We start from the raw sequence: 21398 nt of genomic DNA, 5'->3' as shown, positions 1-21398 counted from the left end.
CTTTGTTTCCCCCCCCCCCCCCCAGCGCGAAAGTCACCCCTCCTTCCCAAACAAAGGAGGCTCAAACTCAGGTCCTTTACCTGGTAAGGCGATCTAGGCTTTGGTCTTGGTTTCATATGTCATTTTTGTTTTACCTAGGACATTAAAAACATGGAACGTGGATTTCATGTTCTGCTGCTGAATATTCTGTATGCTAACCAAACTTTAACTTTGTCATAATTATTGCTAGTTTTTTGATTGAGCTTTTGTCCCACTATTCAACTTGCTCGAATCCCTCTCCTCTGCTCCTATTAATTATGTTCTAAATAAATTGTAGTAGGATGGTGGTTCTCTATGTTTCTATGTGTTAGTAACTTAAAATAAAACAATGAAAAAATGACAAGTTTTTATGGCAATAGGCATTTATGCAGGCACGTGATGTGTAACTTGCTCTGCAAGTTTTTATGAGACTGAAGTCCAAATGGTATTTTTGCATCGGGAATTTTTTTTTTAATTATTTTCCTCTAAAATATGGGTAACTGAATGTTGTAACAGACATCAAAATAATTTGATTTATTAAACTGGCTGGGAGCTCATCTAGATTTTTATAGTATTAGAGTAGACCTGGCATTTTGATGCAGGATGAGGGATGATTCCTGAAGAATAATTAGAAATAGCAAAATAGCAAAACTAGCAAGGAGAATTCCAGCGAGAAAAAGAAGAAGGCAGCAAGAAGGGGGAAAGGGCCGGAGAGAAAGGGGAGAGAAAACCAGAGAAGAAGTAGAAATCAGGGGAAATGAGAGAAGGAGGAAGCCATAGGCAACAACCCAAGCATTCTATTTTTTAATTCATCAATTCATCAACTGAAAATTACAATGCAAAATAGGTTTAAATAGTAAAGCAACCCTAACGAGTTTGGGCCAAAGCCTATACAAGTCCAAATTTAAATAATAGTCCAAGAAAATAAATAAAGCTTAAATAAAATAAGTAAACGTCGTCCGATGTCCTCATCAACTCTTCCGGGGTGGGAGAAGTCGAGTTTTTTTTTTTTGTAGATTTTTCATTAGTTTCAAAAAAAAAAAAACTGAAATTCCGGGTATGAATAGTATCCGTGAACAGTGACTTCTTTTTTTCTTTTGCCTAATCAACTAGAAAGAAAATTGAACAAGAAAACTGCTGCCTCGTAACAAATTTTTTTTTTGTTTGTGTTGTTCCACAAGTTTTTGGGAAGAGGATAGGAAGAAAGTTTTTGATTGTGGATGAAAAATTACCCAAGTTTTGGCTCTGATATCACTCTGATGCAGGATGAGGGATGATTCCTGAAGAATAATTAGAAATAGCAAAATAGTACAACTAGTAAGTAGAATTCTAGCGAGAAAAAGAAGAAGGCAGCAAGAAGGGGGAAAGGGCCGGAGAGAAAGGGGGGAGAAAATCAGAGAAGAAGTAGAAATTAGGGGAAATGAGAGAAGGAGGAAGCCATAGGCAACAACCCAAGTATTCTATTCTTTAATTCATCAATTCATCAACTGAAAATTACAATGCAAAATAGGTTTAAATAGTAAAGCAACTCTAAGCCCATACAAGTCCAAATTTAGATAATAGTCCAAGAAAATAAATAAATCTTAAATAAAATAAGTAAATGTCGTCCGATGTCCTCATCAACTCTCCCGGGGTGGGAGAAAAACTCGACCCTGTCGAGTTTTTTTTTTTTTTTTTTTTTTAGGAAAACTGCTGCCTCATAACAATTTTTTTTTGTTTGTGTTGTTCCACAAGTTTTTGGGAAGAGGATATGAAGAAAGTTTTGGATTGTGGATGAAAAATTACTCAAGTTTTGGCTCTAATACCACTCTGATGCAGGATGAGGGATGATTCTTGAAGAATAATTAGAAATAGCAAAATAGCAAAACTAGCAAGGAGAATTCCAGCGAGAAAAAGAAGAAGGCAGCAAGAAGGGGGAAAGGGCCGGAGAGAAAGGGGAGAGAAAACCAGAGAAGAAGTAGAAATCAGGGGAAATGAGAGAAGGAGGAAGCCATAGGCAACAACCCAAGCATTCTATTTTTTAATTCATCAATTCATCAACTGAAAATTACAATGCAAAATAGGTTTAAATAGTAAAGCAACCCTAACGAGTTTGGGCCCAAGCCTATACAAGTCCAAATTTAAATAATAGTCCAAGAAAATAAATAAAGCTTGAATAAAATAAGTAAATGTCGTCCGATGCCCTCATTACATTTTATCTTCAACATATGGACCACGGTATGTGCTTTGGTGTAGAGAAAATGAGTTGGCTCCTTTTTTGCATTGTGGTGAGTAATTTTAGAAAATATGCACTGTAATGGTAAATAAACAAATCGATATAAATTTCTTGTAATCTGTACATAATTTTCTGAGAAGTATTGCTGGTTTACAGTGGCCAATTAACTGATGTTTGAGCCGGAAAGCTATATTTTCTTTTGTTGCACTCAACTGCATTCATTCATATGATTTCTCTTTTCTATTTATGGCAAGGATCTGTTGTTACATTGACATTTTCCCCTTTATCCACATGCCAGTCTTGAGGTGGTAGGACGAAATCACACTGTTGTATTATATGAATCATCTCTTATCTCATTTTGCATCTTTAATTCAGATATAAGCATATATCGTGCTCATTTGATTGCAGAAGTTTCATATGAACTCATAGCATATTTTGCTTTGTCTTATCAAATTCTTTCTCTTCACATCTGGTGAACGTTTTTTATTGGATTACTTTCTTCTATTACCCTATGTGAGGTTGTAAAATTTACTTCCTGGACCATGTCACGAACATATAGGTGCCCTTGCATTTTTGATTTTATTAATGATGAACTTTGATTGAAAGTTATGGCATTTCTATTCTACAGCCTTGAATTTCTCAACCAGAAGCGGCAGCAATCTCATGAAGTACCTCCTCAGAAAATGGTGGATTTAGCAAGACGCCTCGAAGAAGGTCTAGTTAAGAGTGCCAGTTCAAAGGTTTGTCATAGTTCAATCTTTATTTACAACATGCGTAACATAGCATTATGATATTTGACTTGAGTTTGAACTTTCAATATGACTTCCATTCTTTCCTATAATCACAGATTAGGAAATCTGCTGGCTTGTTAGAAAGTATCTTGAAAAGATTCTTATGCTATTGAAATAAATGATTGCCAACCGTGTAAATATTCTAATGTCTTATCTTTTATCTTGTTTTATAGGAGGAGTATCTGAATCAGTCAACCTTGGAAAGTCGTTTGCACTTTCTAATTAAAAGATCACCTATGAGTAATCAAAACCAGCAATTTTCACATGCTAATACTTCTGCTTCCATTGGAACAATGATTCCAACTCCCGGACTGATGCAAACTGCGAATTCAAGCCTTATAGGAACATCGGCTGTTGATAATTCTGTTATTGCCAACAATAATTCTAATATTACATCATCCGGCGTCAATTCTGGTGGCTTCATGTCAACTGGAAATGGGCCTTCTGGGAGCGTGCATGGTTGTTCTTTTAGTTCTCCTGATGGTACTCTCAAGTCTCGTGATATAATTTGTCTTTTTCTTACTGTCTTACTGAATATTCTTGACAGGAACATTATCTGGTGGATATCAACTGCCGTCATCCAGTTTTTCGATCAGTTCTGGTGGAAATAATATGCTGACATCCACGGGTGTACAAAGAATGGCAAGCCAAATGATTCCTACTCCTGGATTTAATAGTTCTAGTACTAATGATGTGGATAATAATGCTAATAATCAGTCTTTTATGAATATGGAATCCTCTAATAACGTTGGTGCATTTCAAACTGGTGAATCTGCAATTGTATCACAGCCCATGCAGCAAAAGCAGCATGTTGGTGGTCAAAACAGTCGTATATTGCATAATATTGGTGGCCATTTAGGTGGCGGAATTAGGTCTACGTTGCAGCAAAAGTCCTATGGAGTATCAAATGGCCCCTTAAATGGTGGGTTGGGGATGATGGGAAACAATATGATGAATGACACAGGAGCTTCTGAGGGCTATTTAACTGGAACACTGTATGGAAATCCCCCCAAACCCTTGCAACATCATTTTGATCAACATCAACGAACAGTAATACATGGTTCTCTCTCTCTCTAATTGTATTTTGATATTTTTGGTTTTGGATAAAAGAATTAGAAATTGATCTTTCAGTTGTCTTTTACTGGTATTCTCACTGCAAATAGCCCACTTGACAGGTGATGGGTATGGAATTGGTGGTTCTGAATCTGCAGGGTCTGGAAACTTGTATGCTTCACAGATGGTGAACAATCAGAGCTTAAATGCTGTATCTTTGCAGTCCATGCCAAAAGCAAACTCTCATTTGATGACCAATCAGTCGAATGTTCACTCTACTCAACAGGTGACGAGTATGAAGCCTCAATTAATTGACCAATCAGAAAAGATGAACTTTCAATCACAATACTCAGGGAGAGAGAATCTTGTAAATTCCCATCAACACCAACAATTTCATCAGTCATCTCATCAATTCCAGCGCCATCAACTCCAGCAAAAGCAGCAAAGTCAACAACACCAGCACTTATTGAAGAATGACATTTTTGCCCAGTCTCACTTGTTACCTAATACTGATTCTGAAGGGAAGCCTGATACAGAGCATCGTGATGAAGGTCTGCACTTCCAAGTCCCAGGGCCATTCCAATTTTCTGATATGCAGACTCAATTACCACAGAACCCTATGGAAACCCATTCAAGAGGTGCTCAGTTGCTCTCACATCCTTCGCTCTCACAGGATGCCTCTTCATCACTAACTCAAACTTCAGATCAGATGCAACAGTTGATGCATCCTGATCAGTTTGCTGCTAATCCAGAAAGTGATTTGAGCGGTATAGTTCAACCAGATACAGCACTTCAAGGTCAATGGTATCCCAACTCTCAGGATGGGTCTCATGTATTTGGGAGACTCCTGCTTGATCAAAATGTTCACGAGGATTCTCGTCAGGGTATAACTGGGCAAAATGTAGCTCAGCAGAACAATTTATCTTCAGAAGAATCCATTATTGGTCAATCTGATACTACCAAAGCAACAGAACCTCCAAATGTAAGTGGCACTGTGTGTAGATCCAATAACCTTAATCGTGAGCGACAGTTCAAGAATCAACAGAGATGGCTGTTATTTTTACGCCATGCTCGTCGATGTCCAGCTCCAGAAGGGAAATGTCAAGATCCCAACTGCTTAACGGCACAAAATTTGTTGAAACATATGGAAAAATGCAACGCATTTCAATGTGCATATCCACGTTGCCGCGCCACAAAGGTTTTAATCAATCATCACAGGCGCTGTAAGGATGCAAGTTGTCCTGTTTGCGTTCCTGTTAAGAATTTTGTGCAGGCACAATTAAAAGCATTTGCTCGTTCTGATATCAATTCCGGCCCACCAAATCCGGTCAATGGATCCTGTAAATCCTTCGATACCGCTGAAATTGCTGGTAGGTTGACTCCGAAGACAAACCCAACAGTAGCTGAAACTCCAGAAGATTTACAGCCTTCTATTAAACGCATGAAGACCGAACCAGCCTCAGGATCTCTAGTATCTGAAAGTGAAAGTTCTGTTGTACCAGATGCTTCCACAAATGGACCTCATCCCCTTCCAAATGTACATCAAGCTGAACAACACCATGACTCTTGCATGCCAACAAAACCTGAAGTAACAGAAGTAAAGATTGAGGTTCTTACAAGCATTGGACAAGGCAGTTCGAAGAGTTTTGAGATGAAAAATGATAAGTTGGACAATTTCTACAACCAAAGGCCTGATGATGATCAAAACACGCAGAAAAATTCTGATGGCTTTGATTTTAAAGATGGCATTACAATTGAGAAGGAATTAGACCAGGATAAACAAGTAAATACATCATTACCTGCTGAAACAGTGTCAAAGTCTGGGAAGCCAACTATAAAAGGAGTCTCGATGATGGAGCTGTTCACCCCTGAACAAGTTCGGGAGCACATTAGAGGTTTGAGACAGTGGGTTGGACAGGTCAGTCTATTTTATGTGTTTGTGTTACCTTATTGATGAGGCAATTATATATCTTGATATTCTCAGTTAGAAATTTGCTGTAACATTCACATATGCTACATTTTTGTATTTCACTAATTGCTGGGAAGATCTTTACATGCTTAGATGTTTGTTGAAATACTGTTAACATGTAAAACCATCTTTCTTCAAGAAAAAATATCACGATTGTACAATCTAAATTTATACTTAGCTGCCAAAGATATGATAAGTTAGTAGACTGATAAGGCACGTATTATTTTTTCTTCCAATCTGGAAAATTTATTGGATGGTCATTCTAATTGAAAACTTGATGTTAGGCAGCATTATTTTTGTATACAGTTAAAACAAACATTTTACAACGTTGTTCCCCTCGGTCTTGGTGTAGTTATAATTTATTCTTGCATGATAATCTAGCAGGTTTCTCTTTTACATATTGCTTAGAATATTTCACTTTTCTACACATTTTGTGTGACCCACACAGTGGCGGAGCTAGGAAAAGACTAAAAAAATCAATGAACTCGTGCCATGAGAGATGCTCCATGCTACATCAGATATGGTTTAAAAAGCTAAACTTATGACACCGATGACAAAGTGAGTCAGATATTCAAATAAGTATAAACATATCAATAATTAAGATGTATTACTAAATCTTCGTAGCTTTTCTTGCCAAATAAAAAATCTTGACACCTCCCTAGAAATATAAAATGTGCGAAAGCACGATAGACATGAACAAATGATATATACCTACCAATAAAAAATTATGAAAAACCTATTTGTACTATTACGAGAGTCAAGGCCTAAAAAGAATAAGTCATTCCAGCTATTAAAAGTTTTTAGTCAAATACACCATTACTGGAAATAATAACTAATATGGGCATTGGTCTTCTATATCAAAACATTTTAATTCCACCTGAAGTGGGACAAACTGATCAAGAATATTGAGAGTTCAAAGAAATTGGAATTATTTCGCTTTCATGTTTGACTCACTTCAATAATATAATTTTAATAATATTAATTTATAAATAAATAAATTTTTAAGAAATATTATTTCTACTGATCAAATTAAATATAGAGCAAGTTACCTATTTTGATAATAATATCTATTTCATGGTGAATAAGTATTTTTTAACTTATAAGTATAATTAATAAATGAAACATACAAAAAATTAAATTTTATTTACTTTTAAGATTTTCAGTATTTTTTTTGGTCCCTCACTATATGTTATTTGTATGATTAGTTTCATAAGATAATTTTCTTGCTCATAAGCCTACTAACATAGATATGCTTTCTGATGTGAAGAGATTAAAACATCAATTAATCCAATTCTATCCTTTTGTTTGGGCTTAATTTCATCGAACTATTGCAGCAAAAATAAGGTTGTTCTTTGCCTTTCACCTACGATTTTAAATTTTGAAAGAAGTTCTATTATTTTGAGCAAGAGATTTGGAAGTGGGCAAATATTAGAGAATGTGGATACTGGGCTAATTCTAAATTTGGGCCACAATATAACTTTTTTAGGAAAACGTTACAAAGCAAAATAGGATCTGGGCAAAGGTTGCACTGGGCCCATATCTGCCTCTGGACCCACAAGTACTACCCCTTTTCTACCATTCATTTCTATCCATTTATAATTTAAACTTTTTACAAATACTCCCCAAACAAGCTTTGAATTAAATAAGGGATTGACTCCATCTCTTACACAGTTCATCTCATGCGTACTGTTGGCAACCCAATTTAGTTGGTTGATTGAAATTGAGTCAGGAACTTGTTAAGCAAGTTATATACTCTGAGACAGACAGTTATCCACTTCTACTTATAAATTGCTGAGCAGTGCCCATATTTTGTTCTTTTGGTGGGTTCTCTTTTCTTTTGTATTGTATATTTGGGTAGGATATAGCAATTCCTGGATTTGATCTCGGAGATTTATTTTCTGCAAACTGTTCAAGGGGTTAAATTCCTTATCATGTGTTCTTCATGTGTGTGATTAAGTATTCTCTGCTAATGCATTCTAAATTTTCATTTTCTTTTACAGAGCAAAGCAAAAGCAGAAAAAAATCAAGCAATGGAGCGTACAATGAGTGAGAATTCTTGCCAGTTGTGTGCAGTTGAGAGGCTTACCTTTGAACCACCACCAATATATTGTACACCTTGTGGTGCCCGTGTTAAAAGAAATGCAATGTACTATACCATTGGAGCTGGTGATACTCGTCAATACTTCTGCATACGCTGCTATAACGAGGCCCGTGGAGATACCATTGTAGTTGATGCAACTTCTATTCCAAAGGCAAGGATGGAGAAGAAGAAAAATGACGAGGAAACTGAAGAATGGGTATGTATATCCACCTACTAAATTAGTTTTTATGCACATGAGAATAGTAGCCTAAGATATCGCCCATCTGTTTCATTGCAGTGGGTACAATGTGATAAGTGTGAAGCTTGGCAACATCAAATATGTGCATTATTTAACGGTAGAAGGAATGATGGTGGACAAGCTGACTACACTTGTCCAAATTGTTACATAGAGGAAGTTGAAAGAGGAGAACGTATGCCATTACCACAGAGTGCTGTTCTTGGGGCAAAAGATTTGCCTAGAACCATTTTGAGTGATCATATTGAGCAGCGATTGTTTAGACGGCTGAAGCTAGAAAGACAGGAAAGAGCAAGGCTTCAAGGAAAAAGTTATGATGAGGTGATTCAGTTGACCTGCTATGTATATGCAGTAGTGGTTGATGTTCTTTCTTTTTCTATGATCTGAGGTGATGCTATACATACTAAGTTATTTGCTTTGTGTGTCCCTGTTCAATATTCGGATTTATATTTTATCCTACTTTTGAGCAGCCTAAGGATATCAATAAATATAGATAATATTTTAACCAGTGTAGATTTTGATGCTGTAGTTCCAAAAATATTCAATGTCTCGTCTGTAAATTTGAGGGTAAAGAACCTTTCAGCAGTAATGAGCAATTATGGTGCAGAACCGGAATTGAAATTCTTGAAACAAGAATAAAGTTGAAAATCTCGAAAATATATAGAGAATAACTTGATTATAATGAACTGGTTATTGAAAATTTGAAATAATTACAAAGCCTTGGTCTATAGGCAAAATAATCTCCTAATCCTAATAGCTGAAGGAAGATAAGTAATTAAAACCTAAAAGTATAAAAAGTCTTAATCTAAACAAGAAGTAAAATCCTATTACATGAAGAAATAATTCCATGTCTTATTTCTGATAGAATTTTCCTGCATCAAATTACATGATTTTTTTGTTTTTCAACTTAAATTATTGCTTATTTGAGTAAAGCCTTTAGCTTTTGGAATTCCAGACTTCAATCATTCTTCATGTTGAAAAATTATATTCCAATTTATTGATAGGCCCCCGACTCAATTCACGTATGCAAGGAGAAATGGGAGGAAGGCCAGGTCAGCTGCAGGTCCACGTGAGGAGGGAGGGCAGTCTGTTGGATAGTTCAATTAGTTAGAAAGTTGTTAGGAGAGGTGTTAATAAAAAGAGGGAGGGAGGGAACCTGTTGGGTACGTTTTTACTTTGAATTTTGGGGATCAATTAGGAGAGATCAGGCCTCTCGAATAGCCTGAATCTTGTCAACTTCATTTCCACTTTGAATAATATACTTAATTTCTGTGTTTTGGTTCTTTCATCGTGTGAGGTTCTATCAAATTGGTATCAGAGCTTCTCAATTTTGGGAAGATGACGTTAAACGACCGAATGAGCACCTTAGAGGAGAGGTTTGATGGTGTGCAGCAGGAACTACATGAAGGACTGGAAACCATCAAAGGGGAGATTCAAAATGACATATCAGGGCTGAAGGAAAAGTTCGAGTTGCTGCTGAGTAAGTGGGAAGGGCAGGCGCACGACGAAAAAGAAAAAGGGGTGGCCGGCAGTTCTAGTATGGCTGCACCGACTGTAGAATCACCATCAAATTATGAGGAACCAGATTAGCCCAACAAGGACCTGGAGGATAAGGGGCGAATGGATGGTCGTAGCAGAAGGTTAGAAATGCCAGTCTTCCATGGTGAAAATCCAGATGGGTAGCTCTTCAAGGTGGAAAGGTATTTTAGCATAGACCGTTTCTCGAATTGGGAGAAAATCGAAGCGGCGGCCGTGTCTTTTGAAGGGGAGGTGTTGGCGTGGTACCAATGGGAAGACGGCCGACAGACTTTCTGGAGGTGGGAAGATCTGAAGGCTGCCCTGCTGTTGCGTTTTTGGCCTTCACAAGAGGGTACGAACCTGGAAAAATTTCTGGCACTTAGACAAGAAGGGACGGTGAGAGATTACAGGCAGATGTTTGAGGTCCTAGCAGCTCCGTTAACCACCGTGCCTGAAGACGTTCTGGAAGGTAACTTCATTAACGGGCTGAAGCCTTTAATTCGGGCAGAGGTAAGGCTGCTAAAACCTCGTGGGCTGGATCGTCTTATGGAGCTGGCCCAACGAGTAGAGGATCGAAATAAACTGGTGAAACAGGCCAAGGATCCTACGGCCCGGGTAAAATGAGGAACACCTCTTACAACCCAAGTCCGGATTATGGCCCGTCTAAGCCTCTTAATCTAACCCATTCCGGAAACTTCTCCCAAAATCATGTAGCTCAGCTCAACACGAGACTGATTCCCTCCAGTCCCCGAAATCTGATGGTGGGAAAAGCAGCGTCGTCCTTCAAGAAGCTCTCGGACGCCGAGCTGCAGCTAAAGAGAGAATGGGGCTTGTGTTACCGCTGTGATGAGAAGTTCCAACCGGGCACAAGTGCCGAAACAAGGAACTGCACGTCCTTGTCGTACAAGGAGAAGAAGAAGGAGAAGAGCTGGGGGATTTTCATGTGGACGAAGGCAAAATAGAGGTAGGAGAAGTGGTGGAGCTATCTATTAATTCAGTAGTGGGGTTGGATGCTCCTAAATCCATGAAGTTGAAGGGGACAATTTGTGGGCACTCAGTGATTGTTCTCATTGATTGTGGAGCTACTCACAACTTCATATCTGTTGATTTGGCGGCACAATTGCAGATTCCGACGGTCCCCACTCATGGGTACGAGATTATTATGGGCACCGGTTCAGCAGTTAGAGGATGTGGTGTTTGTAAGGGTGTGGTAGTTTCCAAGCATTGAAGTAGTAGATGATTTCCTGCCTCTGAAGTTGGGATGCACTAATGTAATTTTGGGTATGAAATGGTTGGAAACCTTGGGAAAAATGCAAGTAGACTGGGGTAATCTGACAATGAAGATCAAAGTGGGTGGGCAAGTTGTGACCCTGCAGGGGGATGTTAGCTTACAGAAAACACATGTTTCAGTCAAGGCCATGGTCAAGGCTTTTAGGGAGGGTGATCAGGGAGTCTTAATTGAGCTGGGCAGTTTGGGGGTGGAAGGAGAAGAATCAGATGGAAAAAGTCTCAGTAGTTTTACCTAATTACTACAGCAATATGGAGTGGTCTTTGAGTGGCCGAATACACTTCCCCCGTCACGGTCCAGAGATCACAGTATTGTTCTACAAGCAGAATCTGCCCCCGTGAATGTTAGGCCCTATTGTTACCCACATTTTCAGAAAAAATGAGATCGAAAGGTGAAGGAGATGCTTGCAGCCGAGATAATTCAACCGAGTAGCAGCCCGTTTTCCAGTCCTGTTCTGTTAGTAAAGAAAAAAGATGGCAGTTGGCGATTTTGCGTAGATTATCGGGCGTTGAATAAGGTTACAGTTCCAGACAGATTTCCAATCCCGATTATAGATGAGTTATTAGATGAGCTTCATGGGGCAGCTATATTTTCGAAGTTAGATATGAAATTAGGCTACCACCAGATCAGAATGAAGCCGGATGACATCCCGAAAACAGCCTTTCGAACACATGAGGGTCACTACGAATTTTTAAGAAGGGAACCAGGGTTGCAATTTTTATCTGTTTCCACCCCCAAGTTGCTGCCATTAGAGGACATTAAAAAGGCAGTGTCGGAGGACAACGAACTGAAGGAGATACTGAAAGAAATTCAGGCAGAGCATGGGTCCAAACCGGGGTATTCTATGATTGGTGGAATGTTGTGCTACAAGGGCAGGATTGTGCTACCCAAGCTATCTCCGCTAACTGAAGTTATGTTGCTTGAGTGTCACAACACGAGAATAGGAGGGCATTTGGGGTTCCTTAAAACTTACAAAAGGATTGCACGGGAAGTTTATTGGACGGGTATGAAGAAAGATGTTCAGGACTTTGTAGCACGTTGCCCAGTATGTCAGCAGAATAAATACATTGCTTTATCCCCTGGCGGTCTTCTCCAACCACTCCCAATACCAGAACTGATATGGGCGGATGTCTCCATGGACTTCATTGAAGGGTTGCCGAAGGCCAGGGGGTATGATACTATAATGGTCGTAGTGGACAGGTTAAGCAAGTATGGACATTTTATTGGGATAAAGCATCCGTTTACTGCCCCTATTATTGCTAATATTTTTATCCCCGAGATTGTCCGTTTGCACAGGGTCCCTCAGTCAATTGTGTCGGATCGAGATAAAATCTTTATGAGTAAATTTTGGGAAGGGCTGTTTAAGGCGCAAGGGACCGTCCTTAAGAGAAGTGCAGCTTACCATCCACAAACGGATGGCCAAACTGAAGTGGTCAATCGATGCTTAGAGACTTATTTGCGTTGCTTCGCTTCTAGCAAACCACATACCTGGAATCAGTGGCTACCTTGGGTAGAGTTTTGGTATAACACTTCTTTTCACACAGCTACTAAACATACCCCCTTTCAGATTGTATATGGCAGGGAGCCGCCTCCAATTCTTCCTTTTGAAAAGGGTAGTACAGCGGTCTCCACTGTTGAACAACAATTATTGGCGAGGGATGAAGTGTTACAGGTTCTGAAGTTGCATCTGGCTCGTGCACAACAGCGTATGAAATTGGAGGCTGATGGGCATCGTCGCGACCTTCAGTTTGAGGCGGGAGAACTGGTATACCTGAAACTGCGTCCATACCGTCAAAAATCTGTGGCTCACCGACTTTCAGCTAAACTATCTCCAAGATACTTCGGGCCATTTGAAATCGAGGCTAAGGTAGGACAGGTTGCTTACAAGTTGAAACTTCCCCCTGAGGCTATCATTCACCCAGTTTTCCATGTATCACAACTTAGAAAGGCTGCAGGGGCTTAACAGCCCGTCCATCAACTTGCCCCACTGTTGGCTACAGGTGACCAGTTTATCGTGGAGCCAAAATCAGTGCTACAGATCAGACCAAATCCCTCCAATCCTGCTTTGGGTCTTGAAGTGCTAATCAAGTGGAAGGGTTCACCAGAGTTTGAGGCCGCATGGGAACTTTTTGACAGCATCCGCCACCAGTTCCCGGCTTTCCACCTTGAGGACAAGGTGGATTTTAAGGGCGGGGGTATTGATAGGCCCCCGATTCAATTCACGTATGCAAGGAGGAATGGGAGGAAGGCCAGGTCAGCTGTAGGTCCACGTGAGGAGGGAGGGCAGTCTGTTGGATAGTTCAATTAGTTAGAAAGTTGTTAGGAGAGGTGTTAATAAAAAGGGGGAGGGAGGGAACCTGTTGGGTACGTTTTTACTCTGAATTTTGGGGATCAATTAGGAGAGATCAGGCCTCTCGAATAGCCTGAATCTTGTCAACTTCATTTCCACTTTGAATAATATACTTAATTTCTGTGTTTTGGTTCTTTCATCTTGTGAGGTTCTATCATTTATCTGGTTAGAATAAGAAATTTATATAGACTTCAGTTGTACCAATGATAAAAATATCTTTTTAGGAATGTAATTTTGTTAGGATGCCTTTTGATTTGACGTTTAGATCTAATTACTCTTTTATGCATTTAACATTTCATATTAGTTACCAAAGTGAACTTCATAAAAGTTGTTGTAGTTTATGCATTGAGGTTCTCTAGAAATCGTTTTCCCCTGGCTTAACCTTCATTTGGGGCTACTTATACATGTAACTCATCTGAATCCTCATTTTTAAGATCACGTGCTCATTTTTTTTTCTTTGTGTGGAATTGCATACCAAGTTTCACTGGGCTGAGCATATCTTTTTGTTTTATTTATTTCTTATGCCATATTAATTCACCTGGGATAACTATTTTGCATTCCTACTGATATTATTACTACTGCTTTTATTACGTGTGTACTCTTCGTGTTCCTGGGTTTGAGATTTTTATTATGTTGATTTTGTCAGGTTCCAGGAGCAGAATCACTTGTTGTTAGAGTTGTTTCATCAGTGGACAAAAAGTTGGAAGTTAAACCGCGGTTTCTTGAAATTTTTCAAGAGGAAAATTATCCATCAGAGTTCCCATATAAATCTAAGGTGTTGCACATGGAGTCCTGAATTTAGTTAAAGAATGCCCATAAGTGATTTAGATTCCTGATTTAAGTTCATTTATTTTAATTATATTATGTTGTGGAGTTTGGAAGAAACGTGGTCTGAATAAATTCATATCTATATGCTTTTCCCTTACTTTTGGTAGTATTGTCTTAACTTTAAGCCTTTTCAGTGTTTTTTAGGGGGAGAGCAGGGAGGTAGATTGAGAGAGTGGATATCTGTTGTAGAATACTGGAAACAGCCACTACTGTTAAAAAATGAACTGAGTGTCTCTCTGTGGTTAGAGAGGCAGGTGGGAAGATCTTCGTTGCAACGTGTATCTGTCCAATGTTATTGAAAACACTTACGAACAGTAGTTTGATATATCTTTTCAATCAGAAGGCACAGGGCACTTGTGTTTCATAAGATTATCATCTTTATTGTGCTTTCACGTGCCCTTAGTTAACTTTTCAGATTATTAACTTAAAGTTTAATCTTCCAGGTGGTGTTATTATTTCAAAAAATTGAAGGAGTTGAAGTATGCCTTTTTGGCATGTATCTTCAAGAATTTGGATCAGAATGTCTGCAGCCAAATAACCGCCGAGTCTATCTTTCGTATCTAGATTCTGTCAAGTACTTCAGGCCAGAGGTCAAAGCAGTGACGGGAGAGGCTCTTCGTACATTTGTGTACCATGAAATTTTGGCAAGTTTCTGACTTCATTAGCTCTTATCTGTCTTTGTTCACTCATTCCTCTAGGAAGTTTCTTTTTGCCATTCATTGTATCGCCAATCTCGATGATATTCCTATTATGTTTCCAGATTGGATATTTAGAGTACTGTAAGTTGCGCGGATTCACAAGCTGCTACATATGGGCTTGCCCACCATTGAAGGGTGAAGACTATATTTTATATTGCCACCCAGAAATTCAGAAGACACCAAAATCTGATAAACTCAGGGAGTGGTAAGATTGACAGCTATCTGACAAGAGGCACTTTTTAGTATGCACTATGAGGAGCATGCTAATGCTTTTTGACGTTTTTAGTTTTGACTTAGATTATATCTCCAATTTCAGGTACTTGTCCATGTTAAGAAAAGCCGCAAAGGAAAATATCGTTGTTGAGCTTACTAATCTATACGATCATTTCTTTGTATCTAATGGTGAATGTAAGGCAAAGGTGACTGCAGCTCGTTTGCCATACTTTGATGGAGATTATTGGCCGGGTGCTGCAGAGGACATGATCTATCAACTACAACAAGAGGAGGATGGAAGAAAACAGCATAAGAAGGAAACCATTAAAAAGACCATTACAAAAAGAGCTTTGAAGGCATCTGGCCAAACTGATCTCTCTGGGAATGCATCAAAGGACCTGATGTTGATGCATAAAGTAATTCTATTGTCCAAACTTTCTTTCTTACATTAGTCCTCTTCCTCATTTTGAGTTTCTATAGTAATACTTATATTGGTCCTCTTTCATGTTTAAAATTTCTGCGGGTAATAAATATGTTTTGGACATTAATAAAATAAATAGATAGTATCTTTAATTTTTAAATCGCAAGCCATTTCTGGAACTTCCCTTTTGGTTCTCAGGAAAATCTTTGTTTTGTAGCTTGGTGAGACAATTAGTCCAATGAAAGAGGATTTTATCATGGTTCACTTGCAGCATGCATGTACACATTGCTGTATTCTCATGGTGTCCGGAAATCGTTGGGATTGCCAACAGTGCAAAAATTTTCAGCTTTGTGACCAGTAAGGATTCAGCTTACTTTTGACTAAGAGTTAGAAAGTTATGTTTTCTTGTATAGAATCTATTTCCTGTATTATTCATAGTGCTATCCATCTTCTATTGCCACAGCTATTACAGTACGAGATATTCATTTGTTGGGTTTTGGGGGTCTTTCCATTTTCCAACCCCCCCCCCCCCCCCCCCCCCCCCCCCCCCCCCATCCCCTCCTTCTCATGATGGATGGAGAGTGGTAAAATGACAGAATGGTTTTCAAATGTGACAAATTGAAAAGAATAAGTGGTTTAAATATAACATAATGCGTATTAGGATTCATGTCATAATATGTGACAAAGTTTACTACTGTAAACCTACTGCAACTCTCTATCTTTACCCTGGGCGTGGGACTGGCTATGAAAAATTTGACGAAATTGATATTTCTTCATATATCCTTGAGAAAATTACATTTTTTTGTCATTGTTTAATGCTCTCATGAACCACTAGTCTACCTGCTATTCTGTTACCAAGGAGTAAGGTTGTTAGAATAAAGAACGTTTATGAGGGGCTTGACTAATTTGAAGGTTGGATTTGAATTCATTGAAGAAGGTAAAAATAGTTGACATCAAAATGTAATTGAATTATAATGATGATTTCCTGCAACTAATCCAGCCACTGAGGGAGAACAAGATGATTGACTGCAAAATCAATGTATTTCTGTATATGAAAGCAAGATCTGTATTTGGTATAAATGTGAACTGGAATTCTAATATTCTACTGGTTTAGTTTCTGTGTTCTTCTACCAAATCAGAATTAAGGTATTTTACCAACCTAACTACCAATATATATTATGTGTCAGAATTACTTGCTGCAAACAGTATTTTACAGTCATCTGGTATGCCTTGATTTCTAATTAACAACAAATGCTTTATTGTTCATTATAATGTTGGCTCATTTCATGCAGTGATTAAATGTTTGTAAATCAGCACCTGATATGTATCTGATACATATGTGTGTACTTAAGTATTAGCAAGTATATATGATGATGTTTATGTTCCTATAAATATACCCATGCGTAGATGTTGATTAATACTTGCTTGGAGTCGATATTTATTTGTTACCTGAGAAATACAATATGGGTTCATTTTAATCCTGAGTTCTAATCAAGTTTACTTGATCTTTTAAAAAGAGCCATTTTCAAGGAAGTAAGATATATATGTTTTTTACAAGAGTAAATGTTTAGTTATCGCGAATGGAATTTACTTATTTTTATAAAACTCCTTTTTGACATATGATTCTACCATTCTTTGCTAGACTGTAACATTATTTTTAAAGCAATTGAAATTACTGGAGGAAAGTGGTTCGCTGGCACTTGATCAGTTAAATTCACAACTCTCATCTAGTTGGTGTGGAATTTGATTCATTCTTACCGACTGTAGCCTTATGCTCCAGGAGTCTCTGCTCCCTAGATATATGCAATCTTCTAAAATGTTATGTATTTACTATACCTATATACCAATGTGTAGTTGGTTGTGGCTTCTTTGGAAGCTGGTGCTGGTTTTGAGTTTCCCTTTCTATAGATTGCTATAGATATTTATCCTTCGACCCCAATGAGTCCAGCTAGACATTCCCAACGATGTTTCAGTATAGTAGCACTCTGTAAAGTCCGCTGGTAATTGAAAGCACCCTTGCATTCTAATGCTTTTCTCTTACAGTTGCTATGAAGCTGAACAAAAACGTGAGGACAGAGAGAGACATCCTATCTATCAAAAGGACAAGCATGTCCTTTATCCAGTAAGTTCTATGGGATTATTGTATTCACCGATGTGGTTTTTATGAGCTTCTGTGTTTAGTGTGCATTCTTCATGGATTTAGTTTAGTTTTTGGATTGAGAAATTGGTAAATGTTCAGGTTGAAATCACTGATGTTACGAGTGATACCAAAGATAAAGATGAGATTCTGGAGAGTGAATTCTTTGATACGAGACAGGCATTTCTCAGCCTTTGTCAAGGAAACCACTATCAATATGATACCCTTCGCCGTGCTAAGCATTCCTCAATGATGGTTCTTTACCATCTACACAATCCCACAGCGCCGGCTTTTGTAATAACATGCAATGTATGCCACCTTGATATAGATGCTGGTCAAGGTTGGCATTGTGAGACATGCCCAGATTATGATGTATGCAATGCTTGTTATCAGAAAGATGGTGGAATTGATCATCCTCATAAGTTAACAAATCATACATCCAATGATCGTGATGCACAAAATAAAGAAGCCAGACAGATGCGAGTTATGCAGGTATGCTGTTCTCTCTCTTCTTTTTCGGGCATTGCACGTCATTCTGCTGCTTTTATGTTCTTTTGCATTTTGAGTTCTGTGTGTCTTTTTGTTTTGAGGTAATTAGAGAATTTAATGCACCTTATAGATGACATGTCCACAGGACATTTAGGTGGGATGGAATGCTCTGCAAAAATAATTGGGCGAAGCTAATATAACTGGATGAACATCTTTAGTAATTAGGAAGGGGCATGAAATGCTCCGCATCAAAATAATTGATGAATATTCAAAAAAGAAAAAAAAGAAAAAAAAAAAAAAAAAAAAAAAAAAAAAAAAAAAAAAAAAAAAATTGTCTTCTCCCAATAAATATGAATGGTAATAAGATTCTGAAACTGGAATGAACATCATCAATGAATATCGAAACTTCAGCTTGTCTACTCCAAACAGGAAGCTAAGCAAAAAAAAAAGACTAGTAGTTCATGCTGATTTGTCCGCTAGGGGTACAGGAACAATCATGATGTGATGTTCAAGTGAATGCTTCATTTGCTTAGAAGATGACACAGGAACTTAGTAATTTGTTAACAAATAAGAAAAGAAAGTGGGCCAAAAAAGAGAAGAATTGAGGGCAAAAGAAAATCAATTTTTATGCATATAATCAAGGGTATATAGTACATTGAATAAGCCTCTATTTATATAGCAAATAATCTAAAATTAATAGAACTAATAATAAGCTATAACTTTATTGAAATATTAAAATTAATCTAATCTAGTTAAAACATATTTAAATTAAACTCTAATTTAAAATCCTATCTAACCTTTGCCTTTATTCTTATCTTTATATCCATCATTTCTCCCCGATTGAGAGGACTTTGATGAAATAGACTAAACTTCATAATACAAGAAGGTCAATCTTTTGTCTTAACCGAATGTTGGTATTGAACCCTTGACAACAACATATTGATGAACTTATCTCAAGGGGGACGATCTTTCTTATGAACCAACTACTGTAACTGGTATCTTAATGACAATTGAAGCTGCAAATCATCTCCAAAATTATGATCTCTCCAAACTGATCTCTTTTCTTCACGGAAATATATTTTGGGATTTTTTCATAGAAACTAAATTACAAATACTAATTTCTACTTTTCTTTATTTTTAATTTTTATTTTGGAACTAAATGTGAAAAGGAAAAAAGGGAACAACTGCTGCTGCTTGGATATACTGCTCTTGAGTTTGTGTATGATGGTAACTTTGTTACTTGTTTGTATTGGGTGGGTGGTTGGTTAAGGTTTGTGGATTTTAGAATGAAAGAGATCAAAGGACGACGACTTGTTCTAATACCAAATTGATGCACGACGGTAGTAATTTGTTAACTAACAAGAAAAGGGGGTGGGGGTGGGGTGAAGAAGTGAAGAATTGAGGGCAAAAGAGGATCAATTTTTTTTCATATTATCAAGGGTATCTATTACATTGAACAAGCCCTATATTTATAAAGCAAATAATCTAAAACTAAGGGTGTTGTTTGACTGGCTTTATTTTTTGTGGAAACCATTTTTCATCCATTTCCTACTTTGGGACATATGATTGACATTTTTTATGAAAAATATTTTTCAAAAGTTGGTCACATGATCATGCTTTTCTTAAAAACAAGTACAATATTTTCTTTACAGGGGGTAGGTTTTTATTTTCTAAATAATTCACACTAACTTCATGGAAAAGTATAACATTTTATAAGTTGAAAAATAAATCAATCAAATGTATTTAATTGACAATTTTCGTGCAAATAAGTTTTAGGCAATGCAATTGCCTTGAACTTTTCTTTATATGCAAGTTTCATGCTTGCAATCACACACACCTCAATAGAATTTTTAATAAGCTAGAACTTTAGCGTTCTATTAAAACTAATAAACTAATCTAATCTAATTAAAAAGAAACATACTTTGAATTAAACTCTTATTAAAAATCCTATCTAAACTCATCCTTATCTCTGTCATAAGGTCACTCATATTTGATGTGTTAGTTTCTTATATAGTCAACAAGAGTAACACACTGAGCTTGGAATTTCTTGATGGAGATCTTGTGACGCAACTGTCTCTTTGATTTGCAGCTTAGGAAAATGCTCGATCTCTTGGTACATGCTTCTCAGTGTCGTTCCCCACATTGCCAATATCTAAACTGTCGCAAGGTTAAGGGACTTTTCCGCCATGGTATGCTGTGCAAAATACGTGCTTCTGGAGGTTGTGTTCTTTGTAAGAAAATGTGGTATCTCCTTCAGCTTCATGCTCGAGCATGCAAAGAATCTGAATGCACTGTACCACGCTGCAGGTTTGTTCTCCCAATTCCTACAGCCCTTCTCTTGTTCTTGTTCTTCTTCTTTTTACCGTACTGGAAAATTGATTTTGTATAGAAATAATGTTATGAAACTACATTTATTTGATGCAGAGATTTGAAGGAACACATGAGACGGCTGCAGCAACAGTCTGATTCCCGACGAAGGGCTGCTGTAATGGAAATGATGAGGCAGCGTGCTGCAGAGGTTGCTACCAATTCTTGACGATGTTCTAGTTGTTTTTTGTTGTTGTATATATACACTAGTCACAACATTTTGAAGATGCTATTTCTAAGCCAGGTAGATAATTTATTAGTTATAAACTGGGGTGCCTAATGGGTAGAAAATTTGACGTCAAACTCCACAGCAAAATACTTTGCGGGAGTTCCTATTCATTCACAATTCTAAAGATAAGCTTGATGGGGAAGTTATAGATCAGGGACTGCTGGCTTCTGCAACGACTGACTCTTTATTTGAAGAACAGATTTCTAGAAGTGTGAGTTATGGCAGCAATTTTTTGATTTTTATGTTGTATTTTATCTCTTGCTCGCATTTGATGGCAAGTGTGTGTACCACAGCTTTTGAGATTGTTTACAAATACATAATTTTTTTCGATTTTCCTTTGGCATTTTTGTTCTCCTTTTGTAACCCTCAAAATTGTACTTCCTGTAGATGGAAACTTTAAATGTTTCTTTTGTGCTAAATTGTCATCCTTAGTACTGATATATGGTGCGTTTTGTCACGTTGGTTTTTGTTAACTTTT

The 21398-nt window shown here is 37.6% G+C and overlaps 1 protein-coding gene across 5 annotated transcripts in view; it reads left to right on the top strand.

Annotated features, from left to right (window-relative positions):
* Nucleotides 1–21360, top strand: part of LOC111372289 (histone acetyltransferase HAC1-like) — a 24623-nt gene extending 3263 nt beyond the window's left edge. Inside the window, exons 1-17 of one of the 5 annotated variants that reach the window (XM_022994551.1) lie at nt 8–83; nt 2862–2973; nt 3198–3507; nt 3572–4084; nt 4200–5995; nt 8047–8343; nt 8425–8703; nt 14185–14313; nt 14501–14620; nt 14810–15010; nt 15127–15269; nt 15381–15693; nt 15916–16055; nt 17742–17820; nt 17938–18327; nt 20414–20631; nt 20749–21360. In XM_022994551.1, the coding sequence (XP_022850319.1) occupies nt 2917–2973; nt 3198–3507; nt 3572–4084; nt 4200–5995; nt 8047–8343; nt 8425–8703; nt 14185–14313; nt 14501–14620; nt 14810–15010; nt 15127–15269; nt 15381–15693; nt 15916–16055; nt 17742–17820; nt 17938–18327; nt 20414–20631; nt 20749–20860 (5097 nt within the window). In that variant the 5' untranslated portion in view covers nt 8–83; nt 2862–2916 and the 3' untranslated portion in view covers nt 20861–21360. Of the gene's footprint in view, nt 1–7; nt 84–2861; nt 2974–3197; nt 3508–3571; nt 4085–4199; nt 5996–8046; nt 8344–8424; nt 8704–14184; nt 14314–14500; nt 14621–14809; nt 15011–15126; nt 15270–15380; nt 15694–15915; nt 16056–17741; nt 17821–17937; nt 18328–20413; nt 20632–20748 lie in introns of those variants that run through there. The other 4 variants (XM_022994549.1, XM_022994548.1, XM_022994552.1 and 1 more) reach the window with 4 other exon arrangements.
* Nucleotides 21361–21398: the final 38 nt, after the last annotated feature.

This window comes from Olea europaea, chromosome 23 (assembly GCF_002742605.1).
Source record: "Olea europaea var. sylvestris chromosome 23, O_europaea_v1, whole genome shotgun sequence".
NCBI lineage: Eukaryota > Viridiplantae > Streptophyta > Magnoliopsida > Lamiales > Oleaceae > Olea > Olea europaea.
The sequence above is the reverse complement of the archived record's forward strand: the minus strand, read 5'-3'. Positions and strand labels throughout refer to the sequence as shown.